Source organism: Phymastichus coffea, unplaced genomic scaffold (genome assembly GCF_024137745.1).
Source record: "Phymastichus coffea isolate CEN01 unplaced genomic scaffold, Cenicafe_Pcof_1.1 PCOF00065, whole genome shotgun sequence".
In the NCBI taxonomy this organism is placed as follows: Eukaryota; Metazoa; Arthropoda; class Insecta; order Hymenoptera; family Eulophidae; genus Phymastichus; species Phymastichus coffea.
The window spans coordinates 972,038-990,252 of record NW_026706876.1 but is presented as its reverse complement, the minus strand read 5'-3'; the positions used below and the strand labels follow the sequence as shown (position 1 = coordinate 990,252).

The following is an 18,215-nucleotide window of genomic DNA, read 5'->3' as shown; positions in this document are numbered from 1 at the left end:
TGCTGTTGCGGCTGCTCATGAGCGTCACTTGTATAATAACTCTTGCACACACAGTTGCAAGATGCCAATTTCTGTTTCTCTCTCTTTCTTGCTCCTCTTAATATGAGTATTTATAATACCCTACTGTGAATATGCATGGGCTCACTCGCGATTATTTTTCGTCTTTGAGAATAATAATGTTGAAAAGCTGCGAATTCACGTTCATTGCAACTATCAAGCAAGTAAAATATTGTTTATCTTTTTGAAAATGTATTTATATAGGAAGCGGTGCAGTCGCATATTTCTTGCTCAGTTGAATTTTTTTAAATGACGGTACTTTGTGATTTTAATCGACGCTGGGATGTAATTTTTAAATTAGCGTACTATGGTATCACTACGTGAGGTGCACACAGACCTTTTCCTGTGCGAACTAAAATAGAAATACGTGTAAGAGCTAGTAAATGTATTTGATAAATAGTCGAATATCTGTGTGTGTGTGTGTGTGTGTGTGTGTGCGTGCGTGCATAGTCGAAGCTCTTATAGATAAAAGCTACATAATTGCACGTGAGCATAGAGGTTTCATGTCGCGCATTGCTGCAGCATACAGATGGACACCATTTTAGGCAGTTATATAGTGCATTCAATTACCAATGACTTTTGTCGCATAAGGAGACAGAAACTGTTTCGTGTCCGTGTACAAATGCCAAATCAGTCCTGTATTCTCGAAAGATTGTAGAAACATAATAATACTTGTTCTTGAAAAACATCAAAGATTACTGAATAACAACAAAAATGAGCACTTAAAAATCCATAGTCTCTTCTCAAATGTATATTCAGAATCGTTAGCAGTTTGTTCCCTCTCTCTCTCTCTGTCTCTATCTCTTCCGTATAATTATTCCTTACGAATGTGCCCAAGTTGCATCATGCAATAAACGCGTTCGTTATTCGTATACGCTCCTTCTACAATATCAGCAAATGCACACGATGACGACTTGTAATTACGATTTTGTTTTAATTTAGACTACATAATATATAAAATTGGTAATCTAAAGCAATGATGGTTACCTAAGAGTATTAAGAAGCTTCACTACATAGTTTCCGACACGTGTTGGCTGATGCTTACGTGTATGTTCGTCGTACTGTACGCGCTTGTGGTCGGTTTATCGTCATTATTTAGCGCTGTTACTAGCTTGTGTATGAGTGATCGAAATACTAGTTTCTTTTTGCAGAGACGTTTACTATAGGCTTTACGTGTATATGCATTAGCATAAATAAAGACAGTTAGCGTTGGTTGGTTAATTTTGTAAGCATGTGGTTGCTGCTGTCAGTGTATCGTTGCATCCAATTATTACATATTGTCATAGTAATTAGCTAGTATTTTACTACTTGTTATTGTGTAATTATGACCATTATTCCTAGAATTTTTCTTATTTTATTGTTCATGTCTAATTGATTAATTGCAGACTTCGTTGTATTTTTCTTTTTCATTTCCAATGCTATTTTGATTAATTTTTGGTTTCAAATAGTTTTATAATTATTTCATTTTATTACGTATTAATTTTTCATAATTCATTATTATAAAAGAATCCATTATGTGACCGGTTTGTTGCAATTGCCAAAATTTCTTTGCATGAGAATGCTTGTTTTATAAGTTAAAATCAACTGTAATGAATTTATTAGTTTTTTACAGTGTTATAATTTTCTAGAGAGAAACCATACAAAATGATATAATTAGAAACTCATTTCAAAATGCTAAAAATGAATTAAGGTTACTAGCCAGCTTGCATTCATCAGTTAGATAACCGGGAACTTATAAATATACAAAGAAAAAAGCTATATTTTTAAATAGACGATATTTTAAGTATATCATGTTAAATAAGCTATTTAACACACTGAATCTTATATCCGAGACGAAGCTATTCATTGGTGACTTGGAAAATCACAGAACGTACTATACAGAACTACGTTTGTGCACGCGAGTGGGTGTAAAATGGTGAGTGATACTTCAAAGAGCATGCCCTAAAGGCATAATAATGTGCAATGGCAATTTTTTTGCTTTCAAGGATATGTAAAATCAAGCCTAGCTCATTGTTGTTTTTCGTAAAAATTCTCGAATAATAAAAAAAAACAAAGTTTAAATAATAACATTTCTGTTGAAAGCCTGTATTACCCTATCATATAAATTCCTGGCTTGACAGGGGATAAATTTTAATAACGAAAAAAGAGCGTCGTTCAATATCAATCTGTAAAAGTGTATTTATCGTCGTTACTCAAGCTCCTCTGTAAATTACTTGGTCTCGACTGGTCGTAATGTGCTCTCTCTCTCTCTCTCTCTCTCTCTCGTAAAATGGTACGATTTGTATGAAAAAGTTTAAGTCGAAGTATAGTACTTAAATGATGGCTTCTGAGTTTTATATAATAAACCAGAAAAAAGTTTTTGAATTAATAGGATTTGTGCGTATGTAGGGAACTAAATAATAATAATAATAAAAATAATTTTTTTTAAATTAAGGATTTGTCGAGACGATACTAAAATAGATAAGTTTTATTGTTTGTGTCATGAAGAATTCAAAACAAAAATACCAACTAAATATTTATAAATAACCTAGAAAAACGAACAAGAAAAATATTTTTAAATTTGCTGCTTACTTAAAATAAGAACGTATTTAGTATGTTATAGTTTTCTTAAACTTCCAGATATGGCAGTACACTTTTACAGTTTTATAATGAAAAATTTAAAAAAATGACGACACGAGGAACGATTATTTCAACAAGTACGTAAGTTTTCTAGAGAAGATATTCATATCGTTACTTAGAACTATTAATTTATTCTCGATACGTAACCATCACAACTATGCATTGTTTTTTGAATATACTGACTCTCTCTAATTTCTTAAAATTTAGAGAAAAATATGTGATAAGGTATATGACTTACAGTAATTTAATTCTGTTTAAATGAAAGAAAAAGCTGTAGTATAGCGAAGTACTTTAAACGTATATTTATTATCGTAATTATATTTATTTTACGAACTTAATGTAAAACAAAAGTTGGTGAACACACTTTTAAGTGAAGCATGTGGACATGCATACGCAAAAAATATATCAATACACTGATAATGAGCGTGCTGCTATATTCTTTACGATAATATTAGTTTTGACATGGTGCCGTTCTGCTATCCATAAGAAATGAGTTTTTGTTAAGGTATATAACATAAACGAATAATAAGAAAAAAACAAGGGTTTCATTAATCTGTCTTGTTGACGTATTGTACTGTGCGCGCAAAAATAACCAATTATTTTTTCAAATAAATATTCCATAAACAAAAGAAAAAACTTTATTTAAATGTTTCTTGAGCGATCACGAGAGTAACAAAAGGAAGATCGAGAAGCCCGACTACGTAGTTTAATTAAGAGACATGAAGTTAGAATGAATAAAAACGCGAATATCGCTAGGATGGAGGAGGGGGCGATATGTATTTTTTATCTGCGAGAGATATATGATAGCGTTGCCGCCGCACACGTCATCCTAAAAGCTCACGAAATAATGACTTTCTCATAGAATTCTTATTAATCTGCCAGTCAAACTCTCTCTCACTCTACATAGATATTCCTAATATGTGTGCCATATATTCCGTGAAACCGGCGATTAATATGTGATTTATTTGGTAGCTTGAATGATAGTTAATTTGCTGAGCGGCACAATTCCAATCATATTCTTTTCTTTTTAATGTATCTCCGCATCCCATAAAGCCCGAAGAATCGCTTTATAAATGCTGCCAAATTATTTTCGTATACTTATATGCGAAACACGTTGGCGTTTCAGCGCGCGGATTATATAGCCTCCGCCCCAGAGATGCGCGCGACTCTATTTCTCTCCACCCACCTGCTGAAACGATGGTCGTTGTAATGCGCTTGCGTTACGTCCCTTTTCTATATAGATTAGCCAAGGGCAGCACGTTCTTTTTACCGAAAAAAACTATATGTTACGATTCTTAGATAAGTCCATTGGGTACGAGAATTAGATTACAAAATTATCAGAAATACACGTTATAGTTAGATTTTCTTTTGGATTATATTATAATCTATTCAATTTGAAATTCTCTTTGATGCCACACAAAGAATATGGAAAGAGTAAATTATTCAAATTCAAAGAAACAGGGATATCGTGTCTTGTGAATTGTTTTAACCATAAAAGTTCACTATTATTCATTTCTAAATTACGAAGTTATTCGTTTTCGCAAAAGAGAAAATTAATCATTAATTGGTCTTCAAACAAATTGCTACAATTTAGTTTGAAAATTTGAAGCATATTTCAAATCAATGGAAGCTCCGCTTCGTTAAATAATGAATTATTACTTTTTTTACACTCCGCGCGTAAAATTCGATTTTGAACGAACGTGCGCTCAAAATCGAACTTTGAACACGTCCTATTCCGTACGATACATGTTTGGAAAAGAGATTTTCATCTCGTGTGATTTTCTACCCTCACTTTGCTCAAACGTAAACACCACACGAGACACGAATCTACTTTCCCGCATTTGTATCGTAATAAACTATTAGTCGAAATGCTACTGCAAATTCATTCATTATACTTTCATTCTACATGAATAGAGTGATCATGTGCCCGACTGCTATTATGCAGAGATAGAAAGTTGTTTTCAATTCATACTGAATAACCTTTGTAGCTAACATACAAAAGCACTTAAAACATCACGTGGCGCCTCAATCTTTCAAGCTATAACATAGAATTGTTTTTCGGTATCTCAAAAATGTTACCTGACTGAAATATTCTTCACTGGCAGTCGGATGAATGATGCCTTTCTTCTATTTACTTGTATCGACTTTGCTTAGCTCGCGGTACATTAACATTCGTTCAATACCGCTTATTCTATTCATACACGGTTCACCGGAAAAATTACGATGACAGTTGATAATGCAGGGCTATGGCGATTGCGCAGTTAATTTTTACGAAGAAACTTATATAAATGTTACGATAGCAAATCCGTGATTTTTATACCATTAAAAATTAATATAGAAAACTCGTAAAAATTCTGGAGAATCGATGTAGTTTTTACATTTCATCAACGTAAATTGTATGGTGACAGTCGCACACTTTTTACCTTCATCTTTCGCTGCTAAGAGTCATGTCATCAGTCACTACAGCTAAACTTAGTTTTTCTTTGTCTCGTCGGGAGTTTAATTTGTAATTTTGTTGTAATTTTGTACTTTTTCAAATTTTCGTATACCAGTGATTGTAATTTTTTTATCAAAATTGATACAACATGATTTATTAAACAATTTTTGTCATGCTTATGATACTTGAAGAAATATTATTTTTTCAAACTTACAATTATATGTCATCCAATTTTGATGAATGTCACGGCAAGTTTTACACGCTGCGGTAGCGATAGTCGAGTTATAAGGCGCGTGTGGGTACTTGCAGGAATCTAGGCGTCGAAGTCGGCAGTTATATAATAATACTTTTATTATAAAGTGACAGAGCTCCAGAGAGATGTCTTTACAAGACGAGATCGTGTACAGGACTGCCTGCGCTTGTCCCTCTCGGGGGCTCACAAACTTAAGATAAGTCCCTACCACTTCCTTCAGGAATAAGTATATCCTGGGAACCGAGAGAGTCATATCGCTTAATTGTTTATTTAGGTTTGCAGCTGTCTATGTTCTATTTCATTTCTGGTCTATCATGTATTTACCGCGTACAGTTTGTTTGTTTCGGCCTTTCTTATGTCTTCTACTTCAGTCGGCCCGCGTGTGCAACGAATACGCGTGTATAACATATGTTCTTAGCTACAGGAGATAACTATATTATTTTATTATTAGTTCGCATGACAATCCCTTCCTTAAGCTGATTCTTGTCCTCAAGAATCTCACAATATGTTCGCAACCTGTGGTGGCACTTTGTGCAACATAAAAGAGTTACAGACAATATCATTATTAATCGGATCGACAACAGCTTTAACGTTAGAGCAACGAGTGTAGGTAACTATATCTGAAGTGGATGCACGGTTATGACAACAACAATGTCCTGTAAGACGTCTAAAAATATATCGTAAAAATACAGCCATGGCACTAAACAACCCTATCTTATAACTAATATAAATTGCTATAAGTGCGAGCGCAATGTATCCAGCGTAGTGCAGGTAATCTACGGCGGTAGCGATATAGGAGTGATGACGTTGTTCCTTTGATAATAATTCAAGCTCCTCCTCGATTTGTTTTAAATTTGACGCTTTTGTGTGTAAATTCTCTAAGTGGTGCGTTTGTAAGGTTAATGTAGGAATCACGGATGAGGTATTTTGTGGAAGTGATGGAATGTCTATTTTTGGGTAGCTTTCAGTGTGAGTACGTACGTCATGTGTGATTTCGAGTCTGTAATCAACATTAGTAAGAAAACATCCGTCAGATAGTTGTACAACAGTTGGTTGCTCTATTTGTAAATCCTTTATATAAGAACGACAGAAGAGACTAAACTGCATCACAGCGGTAGGTAGTATGTAAAAGCTGGTGTTGTTTAATCTTTGTATGAAGGGTTGCGATAATGCAAAGTACTTTGGCGGGCATTTCGTTACGTCGTCAAAGAGAAGTCTTTCACAATTATCTAGTGACTGCAGGCGTTTTGGAAAGAACTGAATTGGGCATAGTCTTCCTTGATCATTGCGTGAGCATGTGTTAACGTCATCAATAGTTGTGTATTTAGTGTTATCCTTTGATACGAGTATGTATTGCTGTGTTACGTCGAACAATCCAAGTACGTTTAAGCGACTTTCAAAAGGTAGTGCTCGTAACTTTAGAATTTCATAAGGATCTGCATGTGCAATGGGGTATTTAGTAACTATTGTAAGTCCTGCTTTGGATATGTATGATGAAAATGTCATGGACTGTATAATAGAGAAATAATTATTTATGTGAGGTGGTAAAAGTATGTCGATATATACATTTTGTTCATATGCTTCACGTAGACCTTGTATGAGTGTTTCTGGCTTCATAAGTGCTGGTGATAATAAGCCGTTTCGAGCAATGTTTATAGCCGTAAATAACTCTGTAATATAATTATCGTATTCTTCAATCGCTACGTCGATTTCTTCAAGTGATAGATGTATCATTGTGTTTGCCTGATAGTCTGTAAATACAGATTTCATTTTCCTACTCCAATTTAACAATTCCTGCTCGTTATTCTTGAATGTATGAAATTCTTTTGAAAATTCATTAAAAGTATCCTGCATAAATATTGTTTGATTTCTTACTGCTAGCAGGGCTTTCCCTGTATGGTTATATAGTTTGTCGATTTCTTGATTATAGTACTCTGCGTCATTTGCGTCCATTGTACCATAAAGAAATTTGTTGACTGATCCGACAAAGTTAAATAAGCCTCTTTTTTTTCTGTTTTTGGCTTCTACAGGGTGTGGCTGAAAAAGCGATAACTTCTGCGTTAGACTGCGTAATCGGCGTTTCTGGTGTGCAATGAAATCTTTAGCTTGACACTTGTGGCCACTACACGTGGTAGTTATGAGATCTAAATGCTGTTCAATTTCTCTTCCGTTAAGTAGGAGTACAGTCAAGTTAATATGATTGACTATGGTCCAGGTATCTTCGTAAAGAAAAGCAGTGCCGAAATTCTGTCTCAGCAATGGTACAGATTGATGTGTTATACTGATTTTTCCTTGTACATTAATGAATATGTTGAGTAGCACTAAGAGTTCCCTCATCTGAAATAAAAACGTCAGGCAATGGCTTTAATTGATTGAAATGTCGTCTAAATAAAGCATTATTATATAATATCTGTGTGGTATTAGTATTTCGATTTATTGTAAGTATTGTTCCCGGCCCTTGATATTCGTTCCCTAATTTGAACATCACTTGTTGCTGTAATTCTGGTTTAAATTTTAATGCTTGTCGTGAGTCCACTAATTTTTTATTTCTCTGTTTACTTTTATCGATCTTTACTTTTGCGGTGATTTTATCTCGATTGGCTTTGTGGAATCTTCCTTCGATAATATCTCGTAGCAGAGGACCGGTTATCATTTCACGTGGTGCACGGGCAAAAAAGAGTTCGTAAGGTGAAAATCCTGTGCTTGGGTGTATTGTATTGTTGTAGCTCATTACTGTAGGTATGTGTGATCGGTTGTTTTCTAGCGCTCGAGTAACTTTATTTTTGAGTGTGCCAATAACTCTCTCGCAAATTCCATTCGATTGAGGGTGTAGAGGCGTAACTGGATAGTGGCTTACTCCATATTGTTCTAATAGCTTTTGAAATGACTTTGAATGAAATGTTGAGCCGTTATCGGATATTATTTTTTTAGGCGTCCCCCATTCACAGAATAGGTTTTTAAGGGCATCTGTGGTTTCATCGAAACTATTTAGAATTATGACCTTTACATATCTTGATAGTGCTTCGATTACAAATAAATATAAATATTTCTTTGGTTGCGCATGGTCTATGTACCAGATTTCGTTGATATCTGAGGGTGCTTCAATGAGTGTGCCTGGCGCTCGGAATCGTTTCTTTATCTCCTCATTACGACAATGTTCACACGAATCGATCCAATTTCTTATATCCTCTGTTTTTGTTTCCCAACAGTATTTTCTAAGCTCAATTGTCATTTTATCTTGCTTCCAGTGTGTTTCACCGTGTGCCCTACCTAGTAATGTTTTTTGTGTAGCTTCATTATTTACGTGTTGCTGCTCTATGCTTTTAATGTAGAGAATTGGCCGCCTCATTTTCTTGGCCATTTCAGCAAATTTCTGAATTAATTTTTGAGATGTACTGTGATCGATTTTTCTGAATTCTAGAGTTTCATCAGCTTTGAGTTTATTAAGAATGTCTATTACTACGGGCAGTGGATTAGTTATAAGCTCTTCAGAAGGTTCCAAAATTACGTCTCCTTTACATTTATTATTCATAATAACTTGCGACTTTATTTTTGGCCTTCCTCGCTGGCGAGGTAGTCGTTGTTTTAAAGGCAGATCTGAATCTTCAACATCGTTTGTTATTGGCGATAATGGTCTTGCCGTAGTCTTAGGTTGCTCACTAGCTATATCCGGGTCAGCTAGGGGAGCAGACTTGATAGTTTTGTTTGCATCAACTGATTTTTCATAACGATGTTTCCTTTTTATGTAGAGCCGATTAATGCCGTTTGATGTTGCTACCATTCTTAGGTGACTGATCGAGTTCTCAACTTCCTGTAGGGTAAAATCTTCACTAAATTCTAACGCTTTAGTCCCCTTTTCGGTCGACTCCTTCAATAATTTTGTTGCTGGTGTCGATTGCCATTTGTCCTTTGTGATAGTGAGAGCAGGGTAACTGTCTCGCGTCCATACAATGCTGCAAAGAGTTTCAGTGCAAAATGCTCGGCTAAGTGCGTCGGCGTTAGTATTTAATCTACCCTTTTTATATTCAACCATTGGCTGAAAGTCAGCTATTTTAAGAAGTAGTTTAAATATCCTCGATCCAATTTCGGGTGACTTGGTCTTGATTAGTCCTGCCAAAGGTGCATGGTCGGTTATGAGAATAAATGGCTTTCCATATAAAAAGTGTCTAAAATGCCTTATAGCCCAGACGGCTCCGAGCAATTCTTTCTCAGTGGTCGAGTAGTTTTTCTCTGCGCTATTAAGTGCTCGTGATGCGTATGCACAAGGTAAATCTTTTCCCTTTTTGTAATCTCCTTGACTTAATATTGCTCCAAGTCCTTCGTTACTTGCATCGGTTGTGAGTATAAATAGTTCTTCGAGGCTTGGGTAACGTAATATAGGCGCTGAGGTTAATTTTTCTTTCAATGTTTTGAAGGCCTCTTGGCATTCATGAGTAAATTCAAACTTTTGGTCCTTACACATGAGCTTATTTAAAGGTACGATTATTTTACCGTAGTTTTTGATGAATTTTCTATAATATCCGCATAGACCTAATAGCTGGCGTACTTCTTTTTGATTAACGGGTTGTTTGTAGTTCCTTATACAGTCTATCTTACTTGGGTTCGGTAAAACTCCTTCTTTTGTAATTAAGTGCCCAAGGTATTCTAATTCTGCCTTTACGTATTCGCATTTATCTGGTTGTAGTTTCAATTTTGTCTTCCTCAGTCGTTGAAATAAAGTTTGTAAATTTTGCAGGTGCTCTTCAAATGTTTTTGAATATACTATGATATCGTCTAGATATACAAAGCATATTGTGCCAATTAATCCTTGCAATTTTAAATTCATTATGCGCTGAAAGGTCGCGGGTGCATTTTTGAGTCCCATTGGCATCTGTTTAAATTCCCAATGTCCTTTGTGGGTGCTGAATGCTGTTCGTTCGCGGTGCTCTGGTAATACAGGGACCTGATAAAAACCGCTAAAAAGGTCAAACGCGCTAAAGTATCTTGTTTCTCCTAATTGATCTAAGATTTCATCTATTGAGGGTAGCGGATAGTTGTCGTGGAGTGTGTATTCATTTAATTTCCGAAAGTCAATTACTACTCTATACTTCTGTACCCCTGAGGCATCCATTTTCTTAGGTACACACCATACGGGCGAAAGGAAGGGCGAATTTGACTTCACTATTACTCCTCTTTCTTCAAGGTCCGTGATTTGTTTATCAATTTCTTTATGCAATGCCATCGGGTGTCGATATAGTTTTGAACTGATAGGCTGAGCTGTAGTTAAATCTATTCGGTGATATACGTCATCGAGTGAAGGGGCGGCATCTCCTTCAAGTTGAAATATATCCGAGAAAGCTCTAACAAGTGTTAAGATAGCATTGGCTTGTTCTTGCGGCAGGTGTGAAACCCGTGTATTTTCAGTAATAAGTTTGTCCCTATCCTGCGTTGCATAGATATTACTTTCTTGAGAATAGAACTGTTGTAGAAGCGCTTTCCTCTGGTCGTTAGGAATGTTATTGTTTAATATTGAAATGTTTTCTTTGAATTGTTCTATGTGTAAGTCAGTGTATATATTGACTTGTTTCTCTGAATTATTTATGCAGCTTAATTTCGCTTTTCCATCCCTTACGTTATAAATTGCAGGCGTCACTATGTTTTTTTGATCTGTAATGATATAATCTCCGTCCGGCTCATTAATTTTGACAGTAAGAATATTTATTCCAGGTTGAAGCGGTGTGAGTTCTCTATTAAACTTAAAACTTAATATGTTCTTGTGTTCGTCTTTGATTTCTATTATTTCGTCTGTAGTATTTATTATAGCCTGATAGTTTTTGAGCCAATCTCTGCCTAAAAGTCCGTCGGCGTCAAGCGGAAATGAGTCTGCAGCTACATTGTAAATAAAGTCCTTTCCGAAAGTTTTGAGTTTGCATTGGCCGTACATTGTATGTGGTCCATTCACTATTTGAATTGTTTTTCTCTCATGCATCGGCTGTTTAATGGGATTACAAGTTTTTTTATCTAGTACTGAGTCTTTGATTATTGAGAGGCCTGCTCCGGTGTCTACTAAAAATTTTAATATTCGTCCTCTTGTGCCTGTTGGCTTAAGCCATAGATGCCAGTGTCGTCCATTTGAGGGATATATTGCGTCTGCATGTCGTTCCAAAAGCATTGTGGCGGGTCGTCCTCGGTCCATGAGGCGTTCTCTTCTTTCATCAAGTGTTGACTTGAGGCTGGTCTCGGAAAATTTTTGCCTTGTGCATTTTTTAATCTATAACAATTAGATTTATCATGGCCATATACTCCACAGTGTGAGCACGTGGGCTTTGGAGGCCTATCTTGTTTCTCGAACGTAACCTTTGGAGGCGTTCTATCGCGAGATTGGTAGCGGTCTGTTGACTGTTCTCGTGAGCTACTATGATGATTATCTTCCCTTTTATCACTATAATATCTTTCCCTTGGTGCTGAGTCGTATCTATCTTTGGAGTAGTGTTTATTTGGGCGCGCATACCTGTCTTTAGGCCGACTTTCCCTTTTCTCTCGCTCTTTTCTTTGATCGGCGTATTCGTACGTAGCATCGATACGATTTTTAGCGCGTAGCCTATCATCTTCATTTCTCCGTTGTTCTTCGTACATGGCTTGTTGATATGCTATAGGAAGAGTGTGCGGATTTTTTTGTTGGACGGCGAGTCGTAATCCCTCTGGGTATAATCCGCGTACGAATTTTTCTATCGCTTTGTTGGACTCATAAATGCGATGCATTTCTTTATAATCGCCACCTTCTCCGTCTATCGCAACTTGTATTCGCATGTTTATATTATTATAGCGATATACATAATTTTTTACAGGCTCGCCGGATTTTTGCCTCATAGCATTTCTGATTTCAGACAGTTGATCGTATTCAAGCTCTAACTTGCCAAAGTGCGTTTCTAAGCATTCTTTCAGTTGCACGGCAGTGGTTACCTGGTGTCTTTCTACTACCTGCTGGGCTCTTCCTTTTAATTTTGATGCACAAACTTTCCTAATTAGTGCAGAAATTGCTGGATCAGAGTCTAATTGCCTACTTGTTCTTATAATTTGATCTATAAATGCAGATACGTCAGTTGATCCGTCGTACTCCCTTATTTCAGTCAACAATTCACGAATAAATTGATGATCTTCCCGTCGAAGCATTCCTGTGTAAACATGTAGTCGCGTGGACGTATCTTGCCCCGTGGAAATATTATTTGAAGGCAAAGGCGGCTCAACTGCTGAATTTCCCTGCTGTCTTCGCGCTGCCGGTATTATTACTTCATCCTTCCGTATACTTTGCATAAGCTCGTTGAGTTGTTTCGATAGATTGTCAATTTGCACCTGCTGTCGTTCATTTTTTTCACGTTGTAACAAAAGCTCCTTCTTCAGCTGTGATTCTTTATCTGATTCGGTAATATCTTCGCTTGAGCTTATTTTCTTCGTGAATTTACTAAGAGCATCCATTTTTGAAGGTCGTAAGTAAATGTTTGAATGTCGCTGATTATCGTGTGAGTGGTCAGTTACGTCTGTTAAGGATTGTGTTCCGGAAGTTTTGTCAGAGTCTGTACTCTCGTTATCGACAGTTCGATAGTTACAAAAAGTATCGCGACCTAGCATATAAGTCTAACCTATTTTTCAAGCGCGAGTGTAGTGATGTGAATGTACACGTGTGAAAGCTTATTAATTACGACTGCGTTTATGATTGAAAGGTAAATAACCTCACTGATACGACAGACAAAGTGGGGCCAACTTTCTCTGTAATATCTCAATCATAGGCTTCAGTTTACAAAATATAACGCGGCGCAATAAGTTCTTTACTTTTTGAACTTATTAAAATTTATTTTTGCGTACCTTGAGTCCTTTGGACCTCCCTGTTGGGCCGTAAAAACGGTAGCACTGAATATATCCGTGAGCACAACGTGCGCTGAAGTTGAGCTGCTCCCCTGGCAACTGCGAGACTCCTGAATCGGCAACGATTTGTGCGTGTAGGCTGATGAACGATGTCGGCTGCTTCTCTGAGAACTGCTGCACCAATCAATATCAGCCGAGAATGTGCGTTCGGACTGTCCTCTTCTCTGGGAACTGAGTTATAATCCGGAGTCGAGCGATCTCTATACTGCCTCTTGACTAAACGGTCCGATTATACTACTGGTAGTTTTTTTTTTTTTTTTCTAACCGTTTTTTCTTTATTCCACCCTTGCTGCCACCAAATGTCATCCAATTTTGATGAATGTCACGGCAAGTTTTACACGCTGCGGTAGCGATAGTCGAGTTATAAGGCGCGTGTGGGTACTTGCAGGAATCTAGGCGTCGAAGTCGGCAGTTATATAATAATACTTTTATTATAAAGTGACAGAGCTCCAGAGAGATGTCTTTACAAGACGAGATCGTGTACAGGACTGCCTGCGCTTGTCCCTCTCGGGGGCTCACAAACTTAAGATAAGTCCCTACCACTTCCTTCAGGAATAAGTATATCCTGGGAACCGAGAGAGTCATATCGCTTAATTGTTTATTTAGGTTTGCAGCTGTCTATGTTCTATTTCATTTCTGGTCTATCATGTATTTACCGCGTACAGTTTGTTTGTTTCGGCCTTTCTTATGTCTTCTACTTCAGTCGGCCCGCGTGTGCAACGAATACGCGTGTATAACATATGTTCTTAGCTACAGGAGATAACTATATTATTTTATTATTAGTTCGCATGACATATACGCCATTATTATAATACTTTTATTTTGACAAAGCAATTTTAAAAATACGAATAATTTCAACGAGTGACGAATTTAATACTCTACCCATCATCTAATTTATTTGATTTAACAAAGCTTATTATAATGAGTTTGTTGAAAAATCATAGTTCGTGAAAAACTAGAGTTATATGGAAATTTTAAGATGATGGTCAAAATATTTACGAGATTGTCATAAAAATTGTCCGGACATAATCTTAATTTTTATACTCTCATTCCTGAAAATTTTCTCCGCGTATATTTATACAAAGTGTTATCCACTACTGGTGATTGAGGCAGCTCTGTGACAGACTCGCATACCAACGAAAAGAAAACTTGACGTAAGCACATGTGAACAAGACGATAAGCCGGATGTGAAGAAATTCGTTGTTCCCGTAACTTACCAGCATGAAGTAATCGCAATGAATTGAAGAGTCTCTGTTGACTTTATTATACTATTAATAAAGTTGAAAAATCATATGAATTTTGATAGATATTCTTTCGTTCTTCTATTGTTAAAAAAAGTTAAAGATTTTCATTACTTATGCTGGATAAATACGAGAGGTATTATTAATTTCCGTTAATAAATCATTATTTTGAAGCAACAACGACTATACATACAACCGTGAAACATAATAGGCCCATCAGTAAAACTCATTGTGAGTATCACGTACATACGCGATCTTTGAAAGCAAAAAAGTTATGACTGCGACTCGAGAGGTATTGTAATTAAATTTTAAAAGTGTGTCTATTAATGCGCGCGCATTCAGCACATAATGTTAACGACAGTTATCGGCTAATCATGACCATATACCAATAGAGTAATGGCTTTCGCCAAGATATGGCCATGAACGAAAGAAAGAGCAATAGACAGAAAGCGAGGAAAAGAGAATCCACATGTACATGTAAGTGCGCTATATACGTATATATTGATGAGAAAACCACGCCTTGCTCGAGCGCAAGCAGCCATTTTGACTCCCTCTTTCTCTCTGTCTCTCCCTTTGAGCTGCGCATCAAACGCTCGACATGCAACAATGCTGCTTTGACTGTACAGGTAAAGTTACTTTCTCTCATCTAATTTTTTGGAGTTTAAATTAGAAGTGCAGTAATCCACAGCTCTTTGGAATTTTTGGAGTCGTGCACGCTGGCAAATCGATTGAAACGAAAGAAATGTTCTTTGATGGATGATAAATTTTAAATACTTTTACCTATAGTCCATGCTACTTTTTTGTCTTTGTATTATGGCGAATTCAATTTCTCATTTGCTATTAGCCCAAGTTTTTCTTCGGATGACTGCGTGCATGACCTATAGGTCTTGTTCGTGTTAGCCATGGCTTTTTAAAATGAGTAAAATTATACTCATTTTGTGCATTTCGAAAATGGGATGAAACTTTAGCACTACCAAGCATAAAACTACTGGAAGCTGCAAAAATAATGTTATATGGCATTAATAACAATCGAAATTGAATTCGTTCTACACTAAAAAATCAATGCTTATAGTGTTCGTATTAATTATAAAACAATTTAATTCTTTCATCGTCTTCTCTTTAAACAACAGCAAATAGTGAAATTCAAGCGACGGCGCAGTTAAAAGCATCGATGCTAGGCGCGCCGTACTACTACCCCCGTTACACAGGCTACTTAAACTCACTGGGTAACCCGACGTATTTTGGGCAAGTGCCTTACGTGGGCATGGTATCGCCACCAAGTGCGGCTGGTCTCCACAGTCTATTTCCTTACACGTGTAGTAGCCACGCCATCGGCGGCAAGGTGCCCTCCAGTCCACCCGAAAGGCCATCCTCTTATCACGGTAAGCCAAAATTTTTCTATTCTTTTCCACACTTACATACTTGCGTACATTCATGCCACGAGTGCGCTTCATTTGACACTACCAAAACTTTACTTTTTACTTTTGCACATTGGCTGTTTAAGTAAAATCTATTTAACAAGTGAAAAATTCAGTAATATAAACTGCACTTACTCACTTACAAGTCAAATGAATATAAGTGTGTATATATATAAATTTTGCATCTTCCTCTGGCTTTTAGATACTTTTGTAAATCCATTAAGCCGTTATCGTCGTTTTATAGTTCACGATCACTTTGCAACTTTTGAAAGACTTTCAAAATACTTCTAGATGCTTTTGAAAATTTTTCAGAGCTTTTATGTTTGCAGAAATTCAACGAGACTTTACAAATTTAAAAGATATTTATACGTACAGAGATATTTTTTTAATAAATTTAATCGTTCACAGTAAATCCATGTGTTTAAATTTAAACGTTTAATATGACGTCACCCATAAGAAATACATTGCCCTCAATTTTAAACACTTTTAAACGTTTAAATTCAGCGACAATGTATTTCTTATGGGTGACGTCACAATTACACACTTAAAATGTTTAAATTTAAACACATAGGATTTTAAGGTTTTGCCGTGTCAGCCTAGATGATTCTTAAAAATATTTCAAGTTATTCAGGAACCGTAAGACGTACGGATTTTTTGGAATTATCGCGGCAATTCAGAAAAAAGCGCCTTTCTGGAGTTGGAATGTTTAATTAGACTTTTGAAAAATTAACTCTTCTAAATGTACAAGATGTTATTAGTTCATTATCGTATCAAAAATGCAATTCTATCTTTAATAATTATATAAATGTTTTAATTCAATTTTTCTCACTAGTTTTTACATAATAGCAAATATTTAAAAATGACTTTTAGATAGTTAAACACCGCGCATGAATTTTTGCGGTAGTTGTGACAGATGTAGAAACGCCATCATAAATCGCAACTTTTACGATATACCCACGCACATTTCAGTAACACTGCGTGATCATAATATTTTAAAGAACCAATAAACAAGAAAAGAAAGATATGAAAGTGCATTCCGAGACCGCAAACACCAAATAAACTGGTTTATGCGGTATCGCGATCAACATTATAATTTCGTTTTTCCTTTTAACGAGTGTGACTCCCGCAGATGCTCATTTTCTCACTTTGAAATAAACGTCAGTCGTAGAGCACCGAACGCGAAGCGGCAATTAAACTGCTCTCACACGCAAGGCAAAAGTCAGCTTGCATCTGTTTAAGCCTCCTTTGGCAGCCTCAGAAAAGCCGTGAGTTCTTCGCTACTATTTCATATTTTATGTGAACTCGTTTTTATGCCTCTTTTCGGAATTTTGTGTGAGTGAGCAAGCGCCATAGAAGTCCATACTCAGCTGGGCCTCGAAAAGGTCACGATCTTCGTAGAAATCGATATAGTGCGGAGCGCAAGCACGCCTACCTTTTTCTTCGACATCTCTTTTGTTCCTTTTGTTAACAACTTTATATTTCTTCGGGCTAAAATTCGAATTATGACAGTCAACACTTTCCAAACCTAGATTACTTCTGTATACCGTGGCACGTGATTTCAAGTTAATTCTTTCAAAGAATTGTTATTTTGAGTCGTGTAAAAGTAATTTTTAGCAAATGAAGATATATCATTTTTTCCGGAACTACGTAAACTTTATGTATAGATCATCATAGTTTAGAAATGTAGAAATTAGCAATTTACAAGGATGTAGGCCAAAAAAACCAATATAAAAGTTAAGCATATGTATGCTTGGGATTGTTGGTTTAGATAGATGTGTGTGTGTGTGCGTGCGTGCGTGCGCGTGTGTGTGTGTGTGTGTGATTAATTAAAAGAAAAAAAAAGAATTGAAATGTATTTGAAATATTTAAAAAGATGCTAGGGCGAAAAGTATGTTTGTGCACTATGCAGAGGGTCTCTAAAAACTGACTCTCAACTGCCCTTGTGGCTGAGGGTCTATTTCATTCTCTGCGCCACACTCACTTCTTTCCTTCATTTTACGACTTTGGTTAAAGACGAATCTGAATCCATGGCAAATAAGTACACATAATTTCCAGACGACTTCGTCTCATTCTTTGAAAGCTTAAACGTGTCAACGCTCATAACATTTGACACTCGCGGTTTCCACGTACTATACAGACACACACACACACACACTAGAAAGAAGTATTAAAGAAACGAAACAATGTATACAATAGATCAGTTCTCTTTTAAAAACATAAGCTGTAAAACCGAATAATATTTCCCTTGCTATTTGTTTCTAAGCGTTCAGAGTCATAATTGCAATATT

At 36.2% G+C, this 18,215-nt stretch overlaps 1 protein-coding gene across 6 annotated transcripts in view; it reads left to right on the top strand.

The window, feature by feature from the left end:
• Nucleotides 1-18,215, top strand: part of LOC131667339 (protein doublesex-like) — a 55,597-nt gene that overhangs the window by 17,882 nt on the left and 19,500 nt on the right. For all 6 annotated transcript variants that reach the window (XR_009302192.1, XR_009302191.1, XM_058940671.1 and 3 more), the window contains one exon: nt 15,640-15,891. Coding sequence is in view for 4 of the 6 variants with exons in the window: in XM_058940671.1 (XP_058796654.1) it covers nt 15,640-15,891 (252 nt within the window). In the remaining 2 variants the exon portion in view is untranslated. The remainder of the gene's footprint in view (nt 1-15,639; nt 15,892-18,215) is intronic.